This window comes from Ceratotherium simum, chromosome 24 (genome assembly GCF_057802395.1).
Source record: "Ceratotherium simum simum isolate JZ-2026a chromosome 24, ASM5780239v1, whole genome shotgun sequence".
NCBI classification, from domain to species: domain Eukaryota; kingdom Metazoa; phylum Chordata; class Mammalia; order Perissodactyla; family Rhinocerotidae; genus Ceratotherium; species Ceratotherium simum.
In genome coordinates, this window is record NC_141923.1 from 13,819,874 (window position 1) to 13,847,802 (window position 27,929).

At 36.8% G+C, this 27,929-nt stretch overlaps 1 protein-coding gene across 3 annotated transcripts in view; it reads left to right on the forward strand.

The window, feature by feature from the left end:
- The window catches only part of TC2N (tandem C2 domains, nuclear), a 37,949-nt gene extending 27,129 nt beyond the window's left edge, over window positions 1-10,820 (forward strand). For all 3 annotated transcript variants that reach the window (XM_087448040.1, XM_087448041.1, XM_087448039.1), the window contains exons 10-12: window positions 3,176-3,290; window positions 5,558-5,757; window positions 7,770-10,820. In XM_087448040.1, the coding sequence (XP_087304166.1) occupies window positions 3,176-3,290; window positions 5,558-5,757; window positions 7,770-7,880 (426 nt within the window). In that variant the 3' untranslated portion in view covers window positions 7,881-10,820. The remainder of the gene's footprint in view (window positions 1-3,175; window positions 3,291-5,557; window positions 5,758-7,769) is intronic.
- The last annotated feature ends 17,109 nt before the right edge of the window (window positions 10,821-27,929 follow it).

Sequence of the window (27,929 nt, forward strand, 5' to 3'; positions counted from 1 at the left end):
GGTCCAGTGATTTTATATGACTGAATGTGAATGTTTCATATTATTGGCTAAAGCAAGAATAGTATGCTTTGTTTCCTGAGTTGAGGAGGAAAATTGGTATTCTAGTTGTGACATTGAAAGAGCCAGACTTACATACCCATCCTCCACGCTGACAACTATTTCACCATGAGCAGCAGAACTTTCATATAGAGCTAATAATTTCTTCAGTACTAAGTTCTTGACCTTGACAAATAGTAATGTAAGTATGTTCCTGAGAACCCGAATTTCTGCGTTGAATAATATGGAAGAGACAAGGTTTGCCTGCAGAAATAGCTGACGTTTGTAGAGACTTACCATACAACTGACTTGGTCCTAAGTGATTTAATGCTCACAGAAAACTTATGAGATTGCTGCTTGTTACCCCTGTTGTGGAGACCAAGACATTGAAGCACTTGCCTGAGTTCATACAGCCAGTAGTTAGGGAGCCAGGATGTGAATGAAGGTATTCTAATTCCAGAGCCAGCTCTCTTAACTCTGCCGTGTATTGCCCCACCTAAGAAGATATTCTCAAACATCATCAGATCATGGTTTTCTCTAAGTATGCTTAACATTTCACTGTCAACAATTCTAGGAAGACCAATAAAGTTTTCCTTTCTTTAAAAAATGATACATTGTGGGGGCCAGCCCCGTGGCCGAGTGGTTCAAGTTCTGCGTGCTCAGCTTATGTGGCTGGGGTTCGTAGGTTCGGATCCTGGGCGCAGACCTACTCCACTCATTGGCCGTGCTGTGGAGGCATCCCAACATACAAAAGAGAGGAAGATTGGCAGAGATGTTAGCTCAGGATGAATCTTCCTCAAGCCAAAAAAGAGGAAGATTGGCAACAGATGTTAGCTCAGGGCAATCTTTCTCACCAAAAAAAAGAAAGAAAAAAAAAGATACATTATTCAGGAGCAGAGATCATATCTTCTATCTTCCACAGTTTTGTGCTCATTAAAAATGCACTTAATGCATACCTACTAGTTGACTGGAATTTTAATTTTGGTTATTATGAGATTGAAAACCACTTTGAATAGTTTTTCATGATCTGAATTAATATCCTGGAACATAAATTGAATTTGTGAAATAACTTTGGCAAGAAAGAAATGGTAAACCCTTTACCAAATGCTGCTCCGTTTTATGAGAGTGAACTCTACAAGTATGTAACACTAAGAAAAATTTTGCCACCTTTAAGTGTTTTTATAAGTGTTATTACATTGTGGGTACAAACCATAATAAAAAAATTAATAAAAAATTTTTATCCATGATTTTCTTTGTGTTTTGTAAACAGTAAGTAACTATATATCTATATTTTAAAGCTTCAGTACATGGTTGTGTATCCTACTTGTTAGTTTTAGTTCTCTATGTGAGCTGCCACCACAGTATGTTCACTGACAGATGGGTGGTGTGGTTCCTCGACCGGGAAACGAACCCAGGCTGCGGCGGGGAGAGTGCCAAATCTTAACCACTAGACCACCAGGGCTGGCTCAGTAACTGTATTTTTTAAGTGTATTTTTTAAAATGCCAAGGACAGCAACATTTTTTTTATTCAGCATGGGTTTTATTTTATATATGGCTACTGAATTAGTTCATGTGAAAAGATTTATTAATCCATTCTTATTCTGATTAAAAGCAAAAGCAATACATTCACCTATTGATTAGAATTCAGCATTTTTTGCTAAAATAGACACGTGTTACCATCATTTTAGACTTTTCAAGGGGGACTCTAACCTCAACAGTTGAGTTTATACTTTTAAGTGACTCGCTTTTCACTGTCTATCTCTTGATTTCTTAGGCATGACCAATTTTAAAACACAGAATCATGTTTTTAAGACAATGCCCAAGATTCAGTCAATGGCATGTACATAGAAAGGTTCTTTTTTAATGAGCCATGAGCCAATTATTGGGGAATACTGAGCAATTATCAAATATAAAATCAAATGAAGGGGCTGGCCTGGTGGCGTAGTGGTTAAGTTCACGCACTGCGCTTCAGTGGCCCGGGGTTCAAGAGTTCAGATCCTGGGTGTGGACCTACGCACCGCTTGTCAAGCAATGCTGTGTCAGGCATCCCACGTATAAAGTAGGGGAAGATGGGCATGGATGTTAGCCCAGGGCCAATCTTCCTTAGCAAAAAGAGGAGGATTGGCAACAGATGTTAGCTCAGGGCTAATCTTCCTCACCAAAAAAAAAGAAACACCAACTGAAGCATCATTCACCTGTTTTGTAGCTTTGTTGGAATCAGTGCTAGCAAAGACTTTTGTGTCTATGCTGAGCCCTAGTGAGATCCGTTAACATTATGTTCATGCTTTATTCCCATACTTTTGCTTTTGAACATGTGGACAGTAATGTTTTTGTGTTTGGACAACTTTATGTTTCCCTCTTTTATTTTTCGCTCCAAGGACCTTGGAATCCACATAAGCAGGCTGGCTTGTGTTCTGTTTCACAGGCAAATTACCAACTTTCTTCTGCTGTTAGTCGCAGTACTGAAGAGCACATTTTAACGTTCCCCCTTTCTGCATCTCCTTCATTTTATTGTTTGCCTCGGGTTTTTCTTTGACCTTTTCCTTATTATTTCCTGCCTTGTCACTTTCATTAGCTTCCTTCTTGCCAACTCTCTTCTTTGGCCTGCTTCCATTCAGCATAGTAATTCGGCTCTTAATCCACACATCTGTTCGTTGCAGTAATCCTTTGTCTTCTGATTTTGGTAACATCTACTCTGATTTCTACAGTTAGAAAGAATAATGATGATTCTCACGTATAACATTTTTTATCATATTTTATATGTTATTAAAAAGTAATTCAAAAGGCTACATTTGTCTTTTGAAAGTGTACTCTTTTGGTGTTTATTTCACTGACATTTTCTCTAGTAAAACTCCTTAGGAATTTAATTAGGTTTTAATTTGAATTATCTTTTGGTCTCCCTGATTTTGAGGGGTCGGTATGTAGATGTAACTTGTACTTTCAGAGTTCATGAAAGTGAGTACCTCATATCTACAGAATCCATGACATTTATCTTAACCTTCTCTTACACCGTATAGCTTTGTGTGTCAATAAAAAGCAGTAGGTTCAAAATTTCTAACCTTAGGTCTTTATTTTTGAATTTTTGAAATATCCCAAAACTTTGTTCTTAATTACCAAATGACTCTTTTTTGATATGCAGGTTTGCCGTGCAGAACTTGAATTGGGAACTTGTTTTCAAGCGGTAAATAGCAGAATTCAGTTACAGATTCTTGAGGCACAGTATCTCCCAAGCTCCTCAACACCTCTGACTTTGAGTAAGTGTATCAGTGGTTTGAAGTGAAATCTTCAGAAAATATTAGTAAAAGATAGTTTTTCCTACATTTCTTACAATGGAGATTAAAATCTCACTTTTATTGTTTAACTTAAATACTTATCTTTTATTATTTAACTTAAATACTTACCTTTTAACTTAAAAGTACTTTATTGGATTTCAAATTTTAGCCATCGTGTCTACCTTAATCCACTGATCTCTTGACTCTTATCCAATTGTGACCTCTCTGCATTTGATACTATTCCTTCTTTAGCTCTTTAGTTAAAATAGGTTGAGTGTCCAGAGGGCTGTCAGATGTTTCACCAGCCTAGATAATTTATCCTCTCTCCAGGTCTGTGTCCTTTGTTGGATACTCTGCTAACTAGAAACAATTTAAAAAAGCAAAAATATCAAACACACACCTTGAAACACTTTTCCCTCCCTGCACCTTTGGGCACAACCAGGGTTTCTGGTACTTTGGTTGTCTAGGCCTGGTTCACATGGCTGCCCCTCAAGCTGGAGGTTTGAGGTCAGTCCTATCTAAAGGGCTAAGAGTGGGATAAGAGTGCTTCTTTTTCCTGCTAGAAGAAGAGAAAATATCTGGAGGCAGGCAAAAGCAATGGATGTCCACTGTAACTACCAAGACTGAAAATAAATGCAGTTGAGCTCACGAAGCTAGAAAAACAACAGCAGACACATAGGAAAGGAGAAGTAAGCAATTAAAGCTAAAGTTGAAGTTAATGAATGTGGAGTCAACAATAGAGGACATAATCAATAATACGGAAAGCGTTTTCTTTGAAAAGATCATTAAAATAGAACCTATGGTAGGTTGGATCAAACAAAAAGAAAACACGAATGATATTCTGAACAAGAAAGAGGATATAATTTCAAATTCAGAAGAGATTCAATAATAATAAGGCAGTACCATTTATAACTATACCAGTTCATTTGAACATCTATATAAAATAAATGATTTTCTAGGAAAAAAATTGCTGAAATTCACTCCAGAGAGAGTGAATCTGAATAAAACAGTAACTGTGTAAAGGTAGTTAAAGAACTGCCTTTAATAAAAGCACTAGCCAACACGATTTTACTGACAGATTCTACCAAACTTTCAAGGAGCATGTAATTCCTATTCTATATAAGCTGTTCCAGAGCATGGAAAAAGTAACTTTATGAAGTTAACATATTTTTGATATCAAAACAGAAAGGATGGCACATGCAAAAAGTAGCTATAGACTACCATCTCTTATGTAGATAGATGGAAAAATCATAAAATAAAAAATAAGCCAATAAAGTCCAACTTGGCATTAAAAGAATAAATTACCAGGACTACCTAGGGTTAGTTCTAGGAAACAAGGACAACAGTAGAAATCTACAGATGCAATTCATTACGTTAACAGGGGTGTTCCTTTAATCAAAACTGCCAATCAGGCTTACTGGTGACCTCCATATTATAAATCTAATGGCCAGTCTCAGTCCTCTCTTTGCGGCTCCCTCCTTTTGGAAATCCCCTCCTCGCTCTCTTCCTGCCCTGGCAGCCCCAGCCCTATCCTCTGACTACTCAAATCTGTCAGACTGCACTCTCTGCTTGAGCTGTAGGCACTGTGTATCAGTCAGACTCAGGAGTGTGCTTAGGTGACAAAGCTCTATACACCTGAATTTTGCCCAATACCGTTCCCATCTTTTAAGAGTTGACTCTCCTCCAATTTCTTCCTGCTTTTGGTCAGTCTTCAGTGTCCTGAACAGTTGTTTTTTATATTTTTCCCAGAGTTTGTAATTGTTCCCTATGGGAAGGTTAGTTTGTACAACCTATTGTACTATTTTGCCATTACTGGAAGCTCTACATCTCAAATTTATTTAAAGAATAGATTTTTCTCTAGTGGGTGTATGTGTAGCTTCTGGAGTCTCAAGCAGAGAATTTTACCCGCATAAAATTGTGAAGTAAATTCCCCTAGCTGTCCAAAGAGCTGGCACCTCTGGTTTGTACAGTCCTTTTCAACGTGTGCTGCTTTGTTATTTATGCCTGCCGTTCCAGTCTTTAACGACATTCAGGTTAGAGGAAGAATAAATTCATTTGAGGTTACAGTAGTTATTTGTAAAGTGTGATAAAAATTACAAAGTTTACTAGAGAAGTTTTCTGTTATGGCAATAGCTCATCAGATCTTTAAAAGTGGCTTATTTGTATTTTTACAACAAACATAATATATAGATATATATCTTTATATGGCATTTAAAAAATTTTATGTATCAAAATTTCTTGTTTTTTAGGTTTTTTTGTGAAGGTGGCAATGTTTAGCTCAGGAGAGTTGATTTATAAGAAGAAGACACGCTTACTGAAGGCCTCCAATGGAAGAGTAAAGTGGGGAGAGACTATGATTTTTCCGCTTATACAGAGTGAAAAAGAGATTATTTTTCTCATTAAGCTTTATAGTCGAAGCTCTGTAAGAAGACGACACTTTGTGGGGCAGGTTAGTAGGGAGTTTTTATCTTGAATTCTTTCCTTTCACTTTTCTATGCATCTAGAAAAGTTGGTTAACAGAGAGAATATAGGATAAAATTAAAGTTGAATATAGTAAAATTCTTCAGTATCATAAATTAAAATTCAATGTTGCCACAAAAATTAAATCATGTCACACTTTTTGCTTTAATACAAATAGTTGGAATTTCTGAGCAATCAGGCTTCTTATCTTAGGTCTTTTCTGAGCTTTTCAACTTTAAAAACTATAAGATCAGTTTTTCGGTACTGCTGACTTGTTCCTTGTGAAGGAGGGAACACTAAGTATTTAAATCAAATTTATTAAGGCTTCAGATATTCAACTTATTTTATTCTGTTTCATGTTCAATTTAATGTTTTAACTCTGTATGCTATTAACTGAATTATTATAGATTTGAATTCCTAGAAAACATCCATTTTAACAGCAGTTGTGGTATTATTTAGATAGTCAATATAGGTTCTGGATTAATCTATTAAAAAATTCTTAGAAATTTATATAAGACAACATAACACTTACTTGTCAATCCTATAGGAACTTGTTTTCTTTTGTAGTTTCTTTCCTTACTCTGAGTGGATTAGTGGTACCTGTCCATTGTCTTTTATCTTAATTACAATTGTTTGACTCACATTTAAATTCCAGAATCTACATTATTGGTTTAAAAGCTTCTGCTTGACAAGATGTTATTAGCAGTCTACATAAAATCCTCAAATTATATGTGAATTTTCAAAGATTGATGTTAACTCTTTGACTCACTTCTTCGTATATTTTACCTAAAATATTTGTAAAAAGTATTCTAGTTTTGTTGTTGTTCATTTATTCTTACTTGGAAAAGAATTTGAAGTTAAGGATTCATATAACATACTTTTCAAAACCAGGAGGCCTATGAAGTGAATTCAGTTGAAGTTTTCCTGTCTCATCAAGCCTCAACTATCATGTAAGAATAGAATAGGAGATTTACTTGAGAAATGATTTTCAGGGTAACTGTTTTGGTGATTCCACTCTTTTGGTTGAGATCCTAGTGAAGAATAATAATTCTGGAAAGTTTCCTGCTGGTCATCTGTTCCCTACAGCTTGTTTGGTAGCCTTAGGAGCCATCATGATGGGCTAGCCACATATGGAATCAAGGTCTCCCACTCCTTTATCAATTGAAGCACTCTATTGTTACCTATTTATCTATTGAGGTTCTCTGTAAGATTTTATTTGAAGGAAAAGTTCTTCAGACCAAAAAATTAAGGGAAAAAAGTTTGAAAACCAGTGACCTGCTCCAATTTCTTTATTTAAAAGAATTAGAAACTGAGTCTCAGAAGTGAATTCCAAAGTAACAGCATTTGTTAGTGCTATAGCTGAGATGAGAATCCAGGTTTTTTGATTTCTTGTCCACCTTACCTCCATGATCTATAACCATTGTGGTATCTTACATTTGCATAATACTTTACAGTTTTCCCAAGTTCATTCACATCTGTTATCTAAAGTTACATAAATGATAGGTACTACAAAATTATTTACTATGGATCAAGAATGACTATTAGATTTCCATTAAAATTACAGTTTTATTTAATGTAAAAGTACTTTAAAATGCATGTTACTTACCAATCTAAATTAAATCATGATTAGTCTCAGTTAATCTTGACAAAAATGTTTTTGAGTGACCAGGATCAATTTTAAGTTGAGCTCCTAGATTTATTGAATAAGAAAGGAAACTAATAACTGTTTTGGGGGAAATGATTTTGTAATATCTCACATTGAATTTTTAAGTTGAATTGGATCATATAAAATAGTCTTAAGAGTAACTAAATAGGTTAAATGTTTTAACATTTAAGTTTCAAGTAGAGAAATCAAACAAACTTTTAGAAAAATGGAAAGATGTTTAATTGAAAATATATAAACCAAACTTCCAGTTGTCTTTCATCAATAAGAGTAATTAACTGTTTGAACTGAATTACCATTATTGTGTTAAGTTAAATGATTGTATTGTTCCTTTACAGATTTGGATAAGTGAAGACAGTAATAACATTGAAGCAGTGAACCAGTGGAAAGAGACAGTTACAAATCCAGAAAAGGTTGTTATCAAGTGGCACAAATTAAATCCATCTTGAAGACTTCACACATTCATTTGGTGAAGAACTTGACATTCTTTTAGAAGACTTATGGTTTCAATTTGCTACCAGTAAGAAGAGACAAATTAATACATTTGTCAATTCATTTATGGAGCCATAATTATAGTATATAATGGATCTGATAGAAAATTAAACTTGATAAAAAATGGGATGAATTATATCAAATATCCAAAGTAAAGGGATTATTTTAAAACTCTGCCAAAATAGACAATAAATAAAATGATATAGTATTACTAGCTCAACTAAATAAATTATAAAATCAATGAGAATATCAACCATAGATAGTTCTTGCTATATTATGTTTATGGGTTTTTTTTAAGCTTTACCTAGATATTCAAAATCTAGTATATCAAGTCTCTGTTAGTACTTGTAGACATTTAGAAGACTTTACCACTGACTGTTTGAGTGCTAGTCATCATTGATTAGATCTTGACCCTACTGTTTACCCCATGCTACATACTTTCTCTCAGAAGCAAAAGTAAATTGAACCACTTCAACTCTTCTGTATTTGAGGAAAGTTTGTGACCTGTGTTTATCATTTCTTACCTGTAAGGCATCACATTGCCACTTTGTAAGATATTTATCTCCAAGAAACTTCAGATACAGAAAACTACATTTTGACAAGAATAAATGAAAACACCAAAAGGTTGAAGTTTAATTGGAAACCCAGTATACACATATTTTGCATGTTTTCCTCCCTCAAATATTTTACTCTTTATTTTAATTGGGGTTGAAATAAGATTATCATCCATATGGCCCATCCTAATTAGCCAAATTAAATGAACTTAAATAACAAATTCAATATTTTTTGATAATCACTTCCTTGTTTTTAGTTTTTTAAATATAAATTGTTCTATAATCCACAACGTTGGAGTATTTTCCCATGTTTTTTAAATAATCATATGTGATGTAGCAAAAAAATATTTTCTATCGCAGTTTCTCTCAGGTACTCAAAATCAGTATGTGGGGATAATTTCAGTTTAGTTGGCCATACAAGCTATGACCAAAAGGAGCAGCTATTTGGAAAAACAAATAATGCCATCCCTGGTCTTGGAAAATTTGACTTTATTTTTGCTAACGAGTAGACCAAGAGCTCTGTGTTCAAGATCTTCCACTTTTCTTTCTCTCTTACCTTGTCCCATGCATGCCAAGAGATAGATGGTGATATTTTAGGCCAGAGTTATACTTGCTATAGCTTAAGCATGACCTCTTTATTTCAGTTCTTACGTTTTGTGTATCTCTTTAAGATTTTCCCAAAGAAACACTTAATTCCCCTTTCCTAGGTACCACCTCCTCAAGCTACAAAATGTACATACTTTGCATGCCCTTTGCCTCTACTGCTTAGAGTATATGGTATTCTGGTGGTGTTGACAGGTGTCTGACACTGTGCATTTTCAAAGAATTTTTTTTAGATTTGTGAAAAATGGTGTATTGGTCAGTATTTACCATGGATTTTTAAGAGAAATCACCTTGTGTGGTAGTGTTTTGAATCTTTGAGACAAATGGCAACTATTTAAAAAAAATTTTTTTGTAGACTTTATTCTTTAAAACAGTTTTAGGTTCACAGCAAAATCGAGAGTAAGGTGCAGAGTTCCCACACACCCCTTACCCCAATGTATGCACAGTGTACCCCACTATCAGCATCTCGCACTAGAGTGGTACATTTGTTAAAATCAGTGAACCTACATTGACGCATCATTATCACCCAAAGTCCGTAGTTTACATTAGGGTTCACTCTTGATGTTGTACATTCTATGGGTTTAGACAAATGCATAATGACGTGTGTCCACCACTATAGTATCATACAGGGTAGTTTCACTGCCCTAAAATCCTCTGCAAATGCGACTATTTTAATAGCCACCAAAGAAGTAAGTGTATTGGCTTTTAGATAATAAATGACAGACTTTATTGTTTTAAAAAATCTAGAATTTTATTTGAGCAGTTTTTTGTGTTCTATTAATGCTTTCAGTACTTAAATTTATTATATGTAGTCATGTATTTAACTCAATTTTTAATTATTTTATTTAATTTTTAATATTTTTGCAATATGTCTATAATGTATCATTTGAGGGGAAGCTATGACTTCTTGGTTTCTTGTGTGTCTTAGAATCCTAGGTGAATAAAACAATAAAAAGAAAACCTTTTCATTGAAAAGACCTTTCAGTTAGAGAAGTATTGACACAACTAAGATCCCAAATATGTCAATTAGTATTTACTTAAACTTTTTTTAAGTGAAGAGGTACTGAATACAAATGATATTCTGGTTGTTTCTTTGAAGCTTTACGTGGAAATATAAAAAGAAACACTCTTCTGTTAATAGCTAATATGAGAAAAAATTAGAAGCTGATAATAAAAAAGTGAGATACTATGCAAAAATCACTTCTCTTAGTATTTGCTTAGGCATTTCTTGATCTTTAGCCACTTACAAGAGGAGAACCAAAATGATGCTGGTTGACCACAGAAAGCCCTGGGAGGGTTCACGTTGATAGCTGACAGTTTGCACAGTGCTAATCCCTAACAGTGTATTTATATATAAGCTCTCAGATTAATACAATTAAACAACTGCAGCCCGTGTCAAAACATAACATCACTATTTGGCTTTCATTTGGTTTTGCATGATTTTTTTAGAACTAGAGAAATTACCAGTGAAGTGTATCAGTTCCAGCTCTTAACAGATTGTTAAGAAGGAACCAGTGGGATTTTGAACATATGTAATTGTGGTCTGCAAATAGCCTAAATTGGACTTCTGTTTGGATACAGTTAAGTGAATTTCTCTGACACTAATGTACTGAAACTATATTTCCCAACAAAAATCTGCTTTGTTTCTTTAATCAAATTGCTTATTCATGTTTATTTAATCAAATTGCTTATTTATGAAGGATTTCAGGAATTTGCAATAAATTTCACCCTTTTATATCATGGCAGTAATGGATATTTCAAAGATAGACATTTCCTTTGGTGTTTGGTAGGGTATATTGAAGGAAGTACTGGATAAAATATGTATCTAACATAGTTATGAGAACACTATTAGAGTTTTCCAGAGAAACAGGACCAATAGGAGATATATATCTGTAGGTATATATATATTTTTATTATGAAGAATTGGCTCATGTGTTTATGGAAGCCAAGAAATCCGACAATCTGCCACGCAAGCTGGAGACCCAGGAAAGCTGGTAGTCTAATTCAGTCCAAATTCAAAGGCCTGAGAACCAGAGGACCCAATGGTATAAATCCCAGTCTGAGAGCAGGAGAAGATATTTTTCCAGCTTAAGCAATGAGGCAGGAAAAAAGGGTCAGATTCCTTCTTTGCCTGTTCTATGCAGGCCTTCAACAGATTAAAAGATGTCCACCCACATTGGAGAGGGCAGTTTACTTTACTGAGTCTGCTGATGCAAATGCTAGTCTTGTCCAGAAACACCCTGGCAGACACACCCAGAAATAATATTTAACCCAGGCACCCTGGCCAGTCAAGTTGACACATAAAATTAACTATGATAGACACCTACTGGTGTTCTCTTGATGCTTCAGCTATAATTCTTGTCCAGCGATAAATTTCAAATGCTTGAAGTTTTACCTGAAACATTGAGTTGAGGAAAGAATGATGAAAAGTGGGTGCAAATGAAGTACCATGTTCATTTTGAAGTATAGATTTAAGATTAAAAAAGATATTAAAAGAGTTAATGTAGCCCTCCAAAATTGGGTTATATCTTGTGGGTGATGAATTGTCTGAAGATGAATGCTACCTACATTTTTATTAATTTCCTAGTGGAAAATGTTTTTTAACTTAGTAATAACTGATTTTTAAATTTTTTCGTATATAAAAAATCTGACCTCCAAAATAGCTATATTTTATTAGTTGTTAAAACTGATAACCAAGTTAAATCATATGACTATAACTATATTAACTATATGACTATATTAAATCATAGGACTCTAATAACAGCAATAGATGTCTGGAAAGAAAGTTCTATATGTCTTCTCGGGTGGCTAATAGGTATCTGATTCCCTGTTGAGCTAAATCACTGAATGAGATATGTGTTGTAGATGATAATGTTTATTCAGTCTTGATTTTCATATTCTCATGCTGTGGAATTTGTTTTCTGGGTCACCATTTTTTAGTTTCTGAGGCAGGATCGTAAGAAATATCTACCCTTCATGATAGGACTAGATTTATTTTAACAGAGATAAATTTAGTGGACTATGGCTCTTAATTATCTTTTAGTTTAATTTCTGGGTCTTATTCTTTCTTGATTATACAATGTGTGGAAACTTGATCTTGAAACACTAAATTTTTAAATGAGCCATTTTATATATTTAATATTAAATGCAAAAATATCTATATAGTTCTCCATGCAAAGAACGGTTCTAGGTGCTTTCAGGGATACAAAGATGAATAAGCCATGACTCTTTACTCTAGGGTTTTATATTCTAGTGGAGAAATAAGACAATATAAAGCAGAAATGTCGTAAAAAGCAGGAGTTGAGGTGTGGACAAAATGCTTTAGAGGCTCAAATAAAAAGTTAAATGCAGCTGAAGGAATTAGAAGAGGTTTGGTAAATCCCTGATCTGAAACACACCAAATCAAGCGGATTGGTAGCACTATGAATTCACGATCACTGAGTCTGCCTAACTAGCAATCTTACTTCATTTCTTTTGTCAGCTCTGACTCACTGAAAAACAGTTGATTCTTCCTTCCACTCTCTTCTAACCTTCAACCTACGTGCTCCTTTCTTTACTCTTAGTAAAAGATCTTATTTTGTGCTTCACAAAGAAAACAATGTCAGGCGTTCCTTCAACTTCCCACCATCTTGTCCGTGAACTTATTTTTACTTATATCCATCCTCTCTTGTGTTAAAAAGTCAGTCCTTGTGAATTCTGATCCAAGCCTTTCTGCTTTTTCAGGGATCTCATTGCATTTGTTATGCCTATTCTCTCCTGTTTCTTGAGCCTCTCCTTCTCTCCTGGATTCTTCTTATCATCATTCAAACCTCCTTGGTGCATGCGTGACTGTCTCAACGTACATTGGTGATGTGTTCAATGGAAAGGACTCAACAGATGTAATTTGGGGGGTTAAGTTTCTGCATTAATGAAGGAACCTCTGGAAACATTATATAACACAGGGGCAATGCAGCAGACTCCCGGTGTAGATGTCTTCTCAGGTCCCCAGAGATCCCCCTGGGACAGGCTACTGTGAATGAGTCTACCTGTGGCCAGTGAAGATTCCCAGAAGCTCTTTTTTCATTCTCACAGGAGTTTTTATTCTTTCCTCACTTTCCTTCTCCCACCTGACCATTCATTCTCAAGCATAGCCTTCATTTCTGCTTACTCAGCAGGTGTTAGTAACTAGCAGAAAATATTCCCAACAAATTCCTGAGTACTTACTAAGAATTTAAATGTAATTAGTCAATGAGTAGGAGGGTTTCTTTCTCAGCATAGCATCTGTTAGGTCACCTGTGCTTCAGACCTCTCTGTGGTGTATTTTCTTTCTTTTAAAAAATTCCTAGACCTCCCACCCTGTTCTAGATTCTGCCTTAACTGGTCTCCTCTTTAAAGATAATTTCTAACTGCTCTGTTCTTAGCCTATTCTCTTCAGTCTTCCATCCCCACCACTCCGCTGAACCTCTTGCCAAAGTCTTAAATGCTTTTCAGCTATTTTTTTTCGTTATTACTCATCAACTTTCTTAACAGTAGATCTCTCCCTCCTTGAAACTGTTTCTTCCCTTAGCTTTCAGGTCATTTTGCTCAGCTTGTTGTCTTATTACCTTTCTAGCCTTTCCTTTTCTTCCTTAGGTATTGGCTCATCTTTGTGCGCTTGACCTTTAAGAATTGGGGGTTCTTTAGGACTCAGTCCTAGGCCATCTTCTCTTCTCACTCGACATTGTCTTTCCGGGCAATTTCATCTATTCCCATGGCTTCAAATGCTATTTACTGGCTGAAGGCTGCCAAAGTTATATCTTTACTCAAATCTTGCTTATGAGTTGCACTACCATATAGTTAATGTGGACATCTTTTCTTGAACATATCCCAAACCAAACTTTTGATTTCCCATTCCTACCACAGATCTGGCCTCCACTGTTACCCATCTAAGTAAAACGAACTATCATCCACCTGGTTGGTCATCCCAGAAACCTAGGAGTCACCTTGGAACTCCACTGTCTCTTGTCTCCCGTGCTCAATCAATCACCCTGTTCAGAAATGTACATCCTAAGTAGATCGTGAATCCACCCACTTTCCCATCTCCACTGTAACTTCCCTCGTCAAAGACAACATCGTCTCCCATCTGTAGTACTGTACTCTCCCCATAATTGGTCTTCCTGCCTCCCTCTTGTTCCCCTCTAGTCCATTCTCCACCCAGCAGCCACAATGATATTTTTAAAATGCAAATATGATTGTCACTCTTTAGTTCCCATTGTTCTTGGTGTGAAATCCAAAATCCTTAACACTGTCTACAAAGCCCTGCATAGTCTGAGCTCTGCCTTCCATTCCAGCCTCGTCGTGAACTGTTCCCTCTGATCCGTTTTCAGTTCTTGGAAGAAGTACATACCTAGCTTCCTCAGGATCTTTACACATGTTCCTTCATCTTTGTGGGCTAGTTTTCCTCTTCACTCTTCCCTTGGCTAAATCCTGTACTTTTATTAGGTGCTAGCTTAAATGTCTATTCCTCAGCAAAGTCTTTTAATACATCTTAGGCAATGTTAGATCCTATTTTCATATACTTTATAATTTTCCATTAACGCTTTTATCACAATTGTGATTAAATAATTACATAATTTTTGTTTAATGTCTCTCCTACCCTGCAGTTTCCATTAAAGCAGGGTCACGTTTGTTGCTGCATTCCTTAGGCTAGCACAGTACCTGGCATGTAAGAGGTACATAGTAAATATTTGTTTATTCATTCATTTAACTGATAGGCAGTGTTTGGGGTGTTAGGGATATAGCAGTGAATAAACAGAAAAAAAATGAATGAGCACCTTGAGTCATGTTTTATTGCTCAGTAAAGTGGTAGTTAAAGGCCAATATCTTCTTACTGAGAGAGATAACACCGGATTATACATTATTAGTACATTTGCTATTAAAATTCATTGACGCATGTCTTTATTATAGAAAGGAGAAATATGATAGCCTCATATCTCTTTAACTCACGCTATGAGTTATGGCCTAGGAAAAAGGCCTAGAAAAAAATAATTTCTGAAATTCTGAGCAATGTTTATGATACATAGTTAATGCTAGATTTCATAGATGGCTGAATTCATAGACATGCATTAGATTTTACCTTATTGTTGCATGTTAGCAGCTTAGTATGCATCATTACCAATCACAAAAATTGTATTAGCTTATTTAAAACGTTTGTTTTTTGCAGGGAACTGGTTAAGTTTGATTCCTATATAAAATATTAGATTGTGTCCAACTTTGAAATTTTCCTGTAAGATGTAAATAACCTATTTAAGTTGTTTACCAGCTTAAACAAGATTCATAAGACTTTTGTAGGAAAGAAGACTAGTAGAAGATTGGTTAGGTCACTTCTCATCCTGAAACAATAGAATGAGAATTTTGGAGGCCTTTTCTGATAGAATTTAAGAAAGATTCAGAGAGGAGGCTGTAAGAGAAGCAAGCCTAACACCATATACATCTCAGTACTAAGGCCATGTCCTTGCAGATAATAAGTCTGGAGATAAGGAAGGTGGGGAGGATTGCTGAGTAATGGTTTCTTATTCATAATGAAAAAGCAACCCTGGGAAGAGGAACAGATTGTCCAGAAAGAAGAGGGGCCTGTAAGAGGAAGGAAAGCTTATGGGGAAGAGTTCATAACTGGATGGGAAACTAGGAAGGTAAGGATGCAGTTGGATAGTGAACTCTCAGCGAGGTGCCTGTATGCTTCCTAGTAGCGTGTACTTGCTCTTTTTACGTAAGACACCTTGTCCTAATTCAGATTTCCTTCGGAGGAATGTATGCAAAATTCTTATGCTGTCCCTCCCTCTCCTCCTCTCCATCCTTCCGCCTTCCCCTCCTTCCTCCCTGTCTCCCCCGTCTCTGCTGTTTACCAAAAGTCATGCCCAAAGTTTGTTTTCTTCATAGAAAATATGAAAACTAGTTTGGTCTATGATAGTAAAATCATCGACTCTTGTGTCTGGAAAAGACCTGAAGAGTCCTCTAGTGTAGATGCCCGTCTACCTAGAACATAGGGACATTTATGCAACAAATATTTATTGGGTAGCCACTTTGTGCCACTCATTTTAGGTGCTAGGAATACACCTAATAAACAAAAACTTTGCCCTCATGGAGCTTATATTATAGTGAATATATCAGTGCACTCAGAATATTTCCGAGTAAAATTTGATGGGTTTCATGCAGTGAATGAGTAAATAGAAGATTGGAAAATCTGTTCCTGGTCTTTCCTTCTGTATGACTGTTTCATATACTAATTGTCATCATTTAGTTTCCTTCTATGTTAGTTTACTTCAAATACTCATGTTCATAATATATTTATGAGCTGTTATCTAGGGGGTTTTTTTGTTGTTCAGAAAAAGTTACAATTGAAGATTATTTTCCTTGAGCTACTCTGAGCTAAAAGAGGACATGCATATATATCAAGTGACCACTTGAAAAAAACCACCTTAGAATTCTTAACCTAGGGCAGTGTTGTGATTATTTTAAGAACAACCCACTTGCAAATAAATTTTTATTTGGGTTTCTTATGTGTTTGGGCTTTTTTTGGCTTTAAAAGATAGTAGAGATGAGGCTGACTTTCTAAATGTGATTTTGTTTTTATTGACTTTAGACAAAAAAGACAGGGGACATCTTTGTATTGTAGATTATTTTTAGAGTACCTGGGAAGGCAAAAGAGAAAATATGTTCATTTTTTGCATTTCCTTTGTGTGTGTGTGTGTGTGTGTGTGCGCGTATTCATCTTTATACTCCCCAGTGTAGTCACATATGCTAATCCTTTTCTATCCTTTAAGACTAGAAGATAAAGTAAGGAAAGGCAAAAGGGATCAGAAACATTTTTCTTAAAATGTTAAAACTAGATTGTTTATTAACTAAGTACAGTTTCTTCTCTGGGACACTGAAAAAGTACTTGAGTCTTTTCTAAAACATTTCTTTTTTTCGTAAAGATATTTTGATTTATTTGAAGCATATGGACAAAGCAAAGGAAGGGTGGGCTAAAGATTGTGGGCTTTCCCAGGGAAATGGTGACATCAGGGTCAAGAAAGTCACGTGAAGTGGTAGGATTTGGCTTATGGTGTGTGTGTGTTTGTGCATGCAACACGCATGTCCTTCATCTTGTAGAATTAGAAAAATGACATCTGTTTTCTTGAAAGTGAGGGGAATAAATGATTCCAACAGGGTTGAAAGTGTGATGGGAACATTATGACAGATTTGATCACAATCAAGTTTGGTTTTTTTCCCAGCCCCGAAAAAACTAAGCTTGAGAAATAACAAAGGGGAAAAGTTTTCCCTTTCCTAGTCCAGAAGAAAGAAAGTTGCAGAAACAATAAAACAGGAAAATGTTTGGAATGATGCCTTTGCTTTTTTTGGCCCAGAGTATATGGTTCTAATGGGTCGGAGTTACTCATTGTGTCTAGAATTCTATCTCTGCTGTGTAGATAATAAATAATAAATGCTCTAGGGGTTCCTATCCCTGACTCCTTCTTGAAAGCTGAGAGAGTTAAAATTTTTTTTCCTAATGATTTACCTGAGTTATGAAACAATATAATAGTTTTTGACTTTTTTTCTTCCCCAACATACCTGGGGGATAGGACACACTTCCATCACTAACAGTGAGTCATGGTGGCAATAATTTGCACCCAGGTTGTGACTCTTGAAAAAAGCCCCCTGGATGATTTTGTTATACCTCTATAGAATTATTATTTTTTTTAATTTTATTTATTTATTTATTTATTTCCCCCCCAAAGCCCCAGTAAATAGTTGTATGTCATAGCTGCACATCCTTCTAGTTGCTGTATGTGGGACGCGGCCTCAGCATGGCCAGAGAAGCGGTGCGTCGGTGCGCGCCTGGGATCCGAACCCGGGCTGCCGGCAGAGGAGCGCGCGCACTTAACCACTAAGCCACGGGGCAGGCCCCCCTATAGAATTATTAAAGTAGGTAGACTGCGGGGAAATTCATACACGTGCTTAGGCTATGTAGTTTGGTGGGGATTTTTTTCAATTTTTTTATTGCAGTAAATAGACATAACATAAAATTTACCATCGTAACCATTTTTAAGTGTACAGTTCAGTGATATTAAATATATTCATATTACTCTGCAGCCATCGCCACCATCCATGTCCATAACTATTTTCATCTTGTAAAACTGAAACTCTATATCCATTAAATAATAACTCCCCATTCCTCCTTCCCCACAGCCCCTGGCAACCACCATTCTACTTTCTGTCTCTGGGATCTTGACTACTCTAGGTCTCTCATGTAAGTGGAATCACACAATGTTTGTCTTTTTGTGACTGGCTTTTTTCACTTAGCATTATGTCCTCAAGATATGCCATGTTGTAGCGTATGTCAGAATTTTCTTCCTTTTTAAGGTTGAATAATGTTCCATGGCGTGTATATACCACATTTTGCTTATCCATTCATCCGACAGTGGACACTTGGGTTGCTTCCATGTTTTAGCTATTGTGAATAATGCTTCTACAAGCATGGGTTATATATATCTCTTTGAGACTCTGCTTTCAATTCTTGTGGGTATATACTCAGAAGTGTAATCACTGAATCATATGGTAATTCCATTTTTAATTTTTGAGGAACTGCCATACTATTTTTCATAGCCGCTGTACCATTTTACATTCCAACCAACAGGGTGGGAACAAAGGTTCCAATTTCTCCACATCCTCATCAACACTTGCTGTCTTCTGTTTATTTTTAACAGTAGCTGTCCAAATGGGTATAAGGTGGTATCTCATTGTAGTTTTGATTTGCATTTCCCTAATGATTAGTGATGTTGAGCATCTTTTCATGAGCTTATTGGCCATTTGTATATCTTCTTTGGAGAGATGTCTGTTCAAGTCCTTTGCCCATTTTTGAGTTGTTTTTGTGTGTGTGTGTGAGGAAGATTAGTCCTGAGCTAACACCTGTGCTGATCTTCCTCTATTTTGTATGTGGGTCGCCACCACAACATGGCTTGATGAGTGGTGTAGGTCCATGCCCAAGATCTGAACCCATGAACCCCAGGCTGCCGAAGTGGAGCATGCCAGACTTAACCACTACCCCATGGGGCCAGCCCCAACTTGGGGTTTTTTTTGTTGTTACTGAGTTTTAGGAGTTCTCTGTATGTTCTGGATATTAATCCCTATCAGCTGTATGATTTGCAAATATACTCTTTCATTCTGTGGGCTGCCTTTTTACTCTGTTGATATTATCTTTTGTTTCACAAAGTTTTAAAATTTTCATTAAATCCAGTTTGTCTATTTTTACTTCTGTTGCTTGTGCGTTTGGTATCATATCCAAGAAACATTGCCAGATCCTAGGCTATATAAGTTTTATCTTCAGACAGTTCACACATTAAAATATAATTGATCGTTTTGAATTTCTTGAGCAGTTTTTCCTTATTAATATTCTTGTGTAGATATTTTTTATTTCCAGGAGTGAGGAAAATAAACCAGGTACATATATTTTATTTTTAAAGTCAGGATGTTGGAATTTGTTAATCATTTGGTCTTTGGACCACATTTGGCAAACATTGATTTAATCACTCAAATTATTCCTTTATAAACTAAAAATAACTCTTTTTAGGACCTTGTGTGATTGTTGTTGCTTGCCACAAGGCAGGAGATAAACTTGGCTGTTGTTTGAGAAGGGAGGTGGGAATAACCTGGGGAGACCAAGACTGCCTGAGGACAGCGTCACCTGAATGAAGTCTCTGAGTGCAGCGTCTGGGCCCACAGTTTTGCAAGGCTTCAATTTTCATTCTGTCTGAACACTAAGCAGTTAGGAGAATTGGCTTAGCTAACAAAACTTTCCAAAGTCTGATGTACAAACTGCAATAGTAGTTTACTAATTTATAAAGAAAGGATAATCCCTTCCAACAACAGAAATATTTATGTCTGCCTTCATGATCAACCTCTGTTTTGTGTCAACGCACCTACAGGTTTGAATTTTAGAAGCCAGATAATTGTTTGGAAAGCATGAAATCAAAGCAAAGGGAAGTGGATTGTAGACAGAGGTATGTGTTGTCCAGGCTCTGGTGTGGCTGGTTTCACAGGAGACTGCTGAAGATCCTTCCCGTCTGATGCCCATATTTAGTGTCTTTCTCTTGGAGAGTACAGGACTCGTACAGTTTATTCTGCCTCTTCAACTTTCCCCTTTTCTATATTTCATTCTAATCATCCCCACCTATTTACAGAGTCTTTGGCCAGGCAGGTTTTATTTAATTGATGAGGCTTCACCTGGCTAAGTTATAATCACATTTTATGATGTCTCCCAGACATACCCAGGTCGTCTAAAGCGTAGTTTTAGGAATTCCCCCCACTGTTTGGTCATATATAAATGAAGTCTCTAGGTTTGTAGTTTTTGTCCTATCAATAGTATTTGAAGTATTTGACACAATTGATCACTCCCTCCTTTTAAAAACACTTTATTTCTGAGAAACTTTTTTTTTGACTCATTTATTACTGCATTAGCTGGGGTAGCTTTAAGCACTGTACGAGATATGGAGGAAAATTGGTACTGTCATTCAAAGGGGAAAGAAACTAGACAGGGTTTATACTGTGCTCGGTTGGGAGACTTGATAGCACAAGGAAGGCAGGAGAAATTTATCAGCACAGAGTTCCTCTCCAGCTTTTCAAAGAACATCTCAGGTCATCATCACCCGCGTGTGAATCTGCATCCCAGGAATATGTCAGTTTGGGATCTGGATGACTAGAGCTCTGAGTTTCCAAATAGTGATTTGTTTTCCAAAGATATAGGGAAATTCTTGTAATAAAACACCCATCTCTGTCTCTGTGTGCTCCTCACACTTTCTAGCAAGATTTCCATTTTTATTGCAGGATCATTTGAAAGTGTTAGACGTGTATTTTTGATACTATCTGACATCTTAATTTAGTTATCTGAAAATGACAGTGTTCTCTCATTTTTCTACCCTAGGAAGAAAATAATGAGAAACAGCTTTTCATTCCAAGTGTGGTGTACAGCTCTTTTGAAAGAAATGTAGTCATATATTGGGATTATGTTTTAAAGATTTACTGAGATTCCCTGTACTGTCACTGTAGTTTCTGCAACTTTCAGAAGTAGAGTTTCTTCATTAATGAGAACATTTGTTCATAGTGTTACCTAAATTTTAAGGAAAGGGATTCCTTCACTCAGTGCTGTCTTTATCCCTTTTGTGGGGTAGCAGTGCTGAAAGTTACCTGAAAGCAATTTATCATCCACATTATGAACCAACATGGCAGGGTGATCATCATCAGTTTAGCATATTACAGCAGTATTTGCTCAAGAAGTTACAAGTCCTTAGAGTGAAAGCTACTGAGGAATTTACTAATCTGAGATTAACCTTTCTGCTTACTGCCTCTAGGATATGGGCACAATTACAGAAACCATCAGTAATTTTTTGGTGGGGGAGGAGGGTTACTATAGTGTACTTGTAAAAAACAACTAGAAGCTTACATTTATGGAAAAGACAATATCTGTTAAGATTCCAAATAATTTTGTCATGGAAGTGGAGTAATGACGAGGAAACAAACACATACAAAGAAAGTTCCAGTTTCCAGGCATGGAGAAAAAATTAAGAGTAAAACATCACTTAGTGTTACCAAGCCAGTTGGTCATAGTGTAATCATGTCCATTTGAAGAGGTTAATGTCCATACCCCAAAATTATAAGCACATGAGCAATAGTTTACCTTAAATAAATAAACGACTTAAAATTAATCCAGGTAAATGTAGCTTTCAAATCAACTAAAGTATACTGGGTATCTGTTATATGTGGGATCCAGAGAAGACTGTATTCCTGTATTTTTTTTTCTGTTTTATAATTAAATCTATGTGCCAGTCATTTAACATTTTTAATTTATTCAGCGTGTATTTACATACTACCTCACATGCATGTCTATGAGAAACTGGTGGGAAGAAATGCTCGGTTGATTTCTGTGTAACAGAATGACCATTAACAGTTGGATATCTTCCAAATCAAATCTGACTCAAGTTAAGTAGCAACAGTTAATATTAACTAACAGAGATTAATTACATGCCAGAAGTCTATCTGGATGTAATCTGTCCTGAGAAAAAGAGAAGTAATTTGACGATACGTAAATCCATATTCTTTGGGAATGCTTATTTCTCCGTTTCTCAGGATACAGAATAAAAGACAGACTCTGATAAAATCTCAATACCAGGTATCATTAGCTTAGGTCTTGGGGTTTGGATGTGGGTGCCTCATATACATTCTTGCCCTTTAGGGCTGTGCTCATGTGGTTTCCCATTGCCTAAAACACTTGGGTCAGTGCCTTCCTTTTTCTTCCCCACTTCACCTCCCTAATTTCTACGTACTGTGAGAGTCTCAGCTTAGAAGCACTTTCTCCAGGAAACTTTCTGTGTTAGGGTTCTCTAGAGAAACAGACCGGTAGGATATAATTCATGATAAAATATGTTTAATTATATAATAATTAGTTAATATATTTGATAATTAAAATTAGTTATTTTAACTTATAATTCAAATAATTTATTATAGATATATAAATTAAAAGGAATTGGCTCACATAGTTATGGAGGCTGGGAAATCCAAAATCCGCAGAGTGGGCTGGCAGCCATGAGACCCAGGAGAGCAGATGATGCAGTTCCAGTCCACATGCCAGCAGGCAATGACCCAAGAGAGCTGATGCTGCAGAGGAAGTCTGAAAGCAGTCTGCTAGAGAATTTCCTTCTGTTCAGGGGGGCTGGCCTTTTCACTTGATTCAGGCCTTCAACTGATTGGATGAGGCCCACCCACATTATGGAGGGCAATATGCTTTACCCAAAGTCCACCAATATAAACGTTAATCTTATCCCCAAACACCTTCCAAGTTGACATATAAAATTCACCATCACACCTTCCCTCTTCTCAGCCTAACCCAAGTTTGGATTTAGGGCCCTGGATGCCTGAATTAATATTGTCAGTGCTATGCCACTTTTGCTTTTGAAGAATCATTATAAATAACTTATTTTATAAAATTAAGAAATTGTAGCATCTCTGGTTTGCAATTATACAGAATGTTCTAGATGTGATCTGACAAGCTCATAGCACTTAAAACAAGATTATTCTCTTTTGTGGTCTGGCTGCTATACTTCTATTAATGTGACCCAGGATTTCATTCGTTTTAGCCCATTTTATCACTCTTTGGATTTGCAGTTAAATAACTAAGTTTTTTTCTCTACTTGAACTATTGTTAGGCCAATTTCCTTCCTCCTCTTCCTGTGCTATTTTTAAGTAATTGATGACATTTAACAAGAAGTGTAGATTTTCACATTACAATTCCTATTTTATTATTTATTTATTTGTTTGTTTTGCTAAGGAAGATTAGCCCTAAGCTAACATCTGTGTCAATCTTCCTCTACTTTATATGTGGGTCACCGCCACAGCATGGCTGATGAGTGATGTAGGTCTGCGCCAGGGATCCGAACCCGCGAACCCAGGCCACCAAAGTGGAATGTGCCAAACTTAACCACTACACCACAGGTCCAGCCCCCTACAATTCCTATTTTAAAAGATTAATAGTTTTTTAGCCTATCTGGTTGATCTTAGAACCATAGACCCTTAGAGGCAAAATGAACATTTTATAACAGAAAACTGGGGTCCAAAGTAAATGTTGCATTGATTTATCAGCTCATTAGGAACAGAGCTGAATCAAGGATTCATGTTTCCTGATGTCTAGTCTAGTGATCTTTGTCTCAACAGACATCAAGTACCTATTATATCTCCAGGTAATGTGTTAAATGCTATATTTTGGTTAAAATAATTTTAGAATGTACAATAACTTTATAAGTCACTGCCCATTTCAGTGGTAGAAGAGGAAATATTTAGATATCACATATTATCCAGGTAATAGGCCTATGTATTTGTATAATTCAAAATTTAATAATCATTTTGTTATATCTTTGCCTTAAGTTATTGATAAAATTAAAGCAGCCAGGGTAGGGATGTTGCTCTACTGTCTGCTGTTAGGAGCCATTCCTTTACTATCTTACTTTAGATATCATTGATTTAACCAATTAGAGATCTACCTGGTTGAATTACATTCATTCTCTTCCCCATCTCTTCTTTTTGAGTAAGGAAATGAGGTGTTTTTATATCACTGGACAGGAAACATATCTTACTATGAGAGTGTGCTTTGCCTTGACTTTTTGTTGTTTCTACATCCAATAAAGATTGACATGTCAAGCTGTGAAGAAATAAAGGAAATCTAGTTTTTAGGTTTATTATTATTTCTTAAATACCACAAGTGGCAGTAAATAGCCTTCATTTGGATCAGTACCCTCGTTTGCCCACCCCCCCTTCAAGAATAAGTGCATTTTACTTAAACGTATTGAAAAATTTGGAGTTGAATCTCAATAAATGTTGATTTCATTCCCTTTGATGATAGACAATGTCCCTATAAGATGGTAGGCATGATAATATGGGTAAAAAAAGTCATTGTTGTTTAGTTTTAAAAATTTTGCATTTAGTAACTATAAGCAGTGTGAATAATAGCTTAAAATGTTTGCTTTTCTGCTGACTAAAACACAGGCAGTCGTATTATTGAGAGAAAATACCCAGCTTTGAGACCTTGATCTGAAAAGTCAGATCTCCTCATTTTTGTTAAACATATGTTGGTTTGGCCATTGACAGCAGATAGTCAATGGGCCTGGTGGTGTTAGTTGTAGTAGATGGTATCAGGGCCCTTATCCTAATGAGGGGTTCTACCAAAGATACCAGAGAGAAGAGAATATGCCTCTCCAGATTCCTGATGAGCAAGACTTCGGGGAAGAGCAGGGTGCAGACCATTCATCTCAGGAGCCAAATGGAACCCTGGGCTCCATCTCAAATGTCACCCTACCTTTTGATTGACAACAGCTAGTCTTCCAAAATGTTAAGTACCTTAGAAGATTTTCTGATGCACCTTTCAATATATCGTTATCAAAGATGAGAGAGAATCCATTATGTCAGTCCTACTTCAAAAATTGTAAGTTTGTTCTTAAATCATTTTCAAATAAAACTATAACTCAGGAATGAATGTTTTCATTTTAGCCTCCCATTGTGGTTACTGCAACAGGGCATCTATCTGATAATGAAACTGAGAAACCCTTTCATTCCTAGAATTTCCTGTTGGGAGCATAGAGTTTTCTGGGCAATTGTAACATTGGCTAGTTGTGCAATATATTGGATTTTACTGCCAGCTCTTTGTTTAAAAAGGGCGTGAGAGTTTAGGGCCAACAGGAATGTGAAGTCAAAGTTAAGTATGGCGTCATCTTACCACCTGTCACATGAATAAACCCGGATTCATAAGCAAATATGTTGTACATTTAAATTTTTTATCAACTCAGATAAACTAGCTATAGAATAATTCGTTTTCTCTAACTCTTATTTGCATATGATTTGGGGAAACTTTTTCTTTTTCGCTCCAGGAAAGTCTTTAGAGGAAAAAACTTGGCCCCCAAGTTGTATCCATAGGTTAATGGACATGTGAGGGGGGTTTATTCCATAATTGCAGGGGAGAAGGATGTGTACACATCGAATATTTAAATGCCAGTACGTGGCTGAGAGTTGATTCTTCAGAATAATGTCCAACTTGCTATAGGTGCTTAGTTCTGCCACGTAATGTTTCAAGATCTGTTTAGAATAAGCCCTTCCAAATCTTATACAGAAAAGCATCTGTAGTCTATGCTTTTTTCAGAGATGTAGTTAGAGACCACGCTATAGACCATGCAATAACACATTGCCTCATTTAATAATTCTAACCATCGGGAATTCCTTAAGTTAATATCTATCTCTATAACACAGAGTTTCTCAACCTTGGCCCTGTTGACATTTTGGGCTGGATAATTCTTTGTTGAGGGGGGTGAGTCTGGGGAGAGTTGCCTGACCATTGTAGGATGATTAGCAGCATCCCTGGCCTCTACTCACTAGATGCCAGGAGCACCCTGCTCCCAGTTATGACAGCCAAAAATGTCTCCAAACATTGTCAAATGTCCCCTAGGGGGCAAAATTGCCCCTTGTTGAGAACACTGCTCTAAGGCCAAATAGAATGTTAGAGAAAAGTTCTTAGCAATTATCCAGTTTTTGTTTTCTCACTTTTCATATGGCTATGATTTACTTAAGATCTCATGACTCCTTAGTCACAGAGGTGACTCAGGTTTCCTAACTTTTCAGTTGGTTTCTCTTCCTACCGTACCATGCTTTCCTGGTTTAGGTTTAAGACACTCTGACCCTCTATTTATGGGCTTGTCCAACTGCATGGGTTCTGTTAGGGCAGAGCCAACCATTTAGTATCCTACTCCATACTGTGCACATAAAATCTGTAGTTCTCCTTAAGTATCCACTTGTGCGTATTGTTTTGGGTTGTTTACCCGAGAAGCAACCCTGAGATGAGGATTTGTGCAAAAGTGGTTTATTAGGAAGTGTTTTCAGGAGAAGCTGGTAGAGCAGTGTGGAAGTGGACAGGGAAGAGAAGGAAACCAAACAAGGAGACAATATCAGGCAAACTTCCAAGGAGGTAATTTTAGCTCAGTCCCGCAGGAGAGTTCTGGAGACAGTGTAGATCATATCTCAGAATTATCCAAATGAGGTACAAGATAACTGGGGTATTTACGCTTCCCTGCCCATCAGTCATTAAGGTGGAGTTTCTTAACCTGGACACTATTGACCTGGATACTTTTGGGGATAGTACTTTGTTCTTTGTTGTGGGGCTGTCCTGTGCATTGTAGAGTATTCAGCATTCCCGGCTTCTGCCTGCTAGATGCCAGTAGCATCTGAACCTTGTCCCCTAGCCAGTTGCGACAACCAAAAATGCCTCTTGACATTTTGACCTCTGGAGGTCAAAACTGCTCCCAGTTGAGAACCTCTGGTTTAGAGATTGCCCTTGGGGAAGTGGGAATTCCCAGGAACGTCAGGCTATCAGAGTAAGTGATCTTTGGCAGTCTGAGAGCAGCCCTCAGACAGAGACACAGGCATTGGCTGGGGGAGCGAAAGTACACCAGGAGCCATTGTGCAGGAAAGGTTAATGCATCCCACCAGGTATGAGTACAGCACTCACATCATCTGCTACATGTATGGGAACTTATTAAATTTCCCTTCTGTAACCATGTGAGCAGTAGGAAGGGATCTGATATGAAGGTCCAGTTTTCCTTTAAGGGCTTGTACTGGATCGACTCAACCAAGTGTGACCCGTCTCATAGTTGGCCCCACTGTAGCAGGACTCCAATCACCCTATCGTCGCCACCATACACCCGGGCTCCTTCTCCACTAGGGCTCATTTTAATCTCTGTGGAATTAGTTGCAGAAATCTGATTTGAGAAAGAGTTTAATAACTTGGAACCATTCTTGCAAGGCAAGAGTTCTGATTTTTGTTTTGTTGTATCCCAGAAAATTACTGTGTTTGGCTGCATTTTTCTAATCTTGGACCTATTTTCTTTCTGCCTTTCCTCCTATCCATCCATTCATTTCTTCAACAAGTGTTTACTGAATGCCTAATATATGCCCAGCACTTTGCTAGATGCTTGGACTACAAGAGGAGACAAAAGAGATATGGTTCCTGCATTCATGGAGCTTTCAGTCTAGTAAGGGAGAAAGACAAGAAATAAGTTGTAGTTCAAGGAGCAGGATTGTCTGAAAATGGCCATGAATTCTCACTCTGAGTTTCCTGGACAATGCGAACTGGAAGTTCCTCTTCTCCTAGTAGGAGGGGCTGTGCCCAATTCTTATGGGAGTGGTGGCTTTGTCTTCTCAGTAGAGGTGATTGCAACTTTGCAGGGAAGCTGGCATTCCTAGACAACTCCAGTAAACAGCCTGCCTGGCTGCCAAAGTCAGACTTCCTGGCACCAGGTAGTCTGTGCATTCCTCTAATGTTAA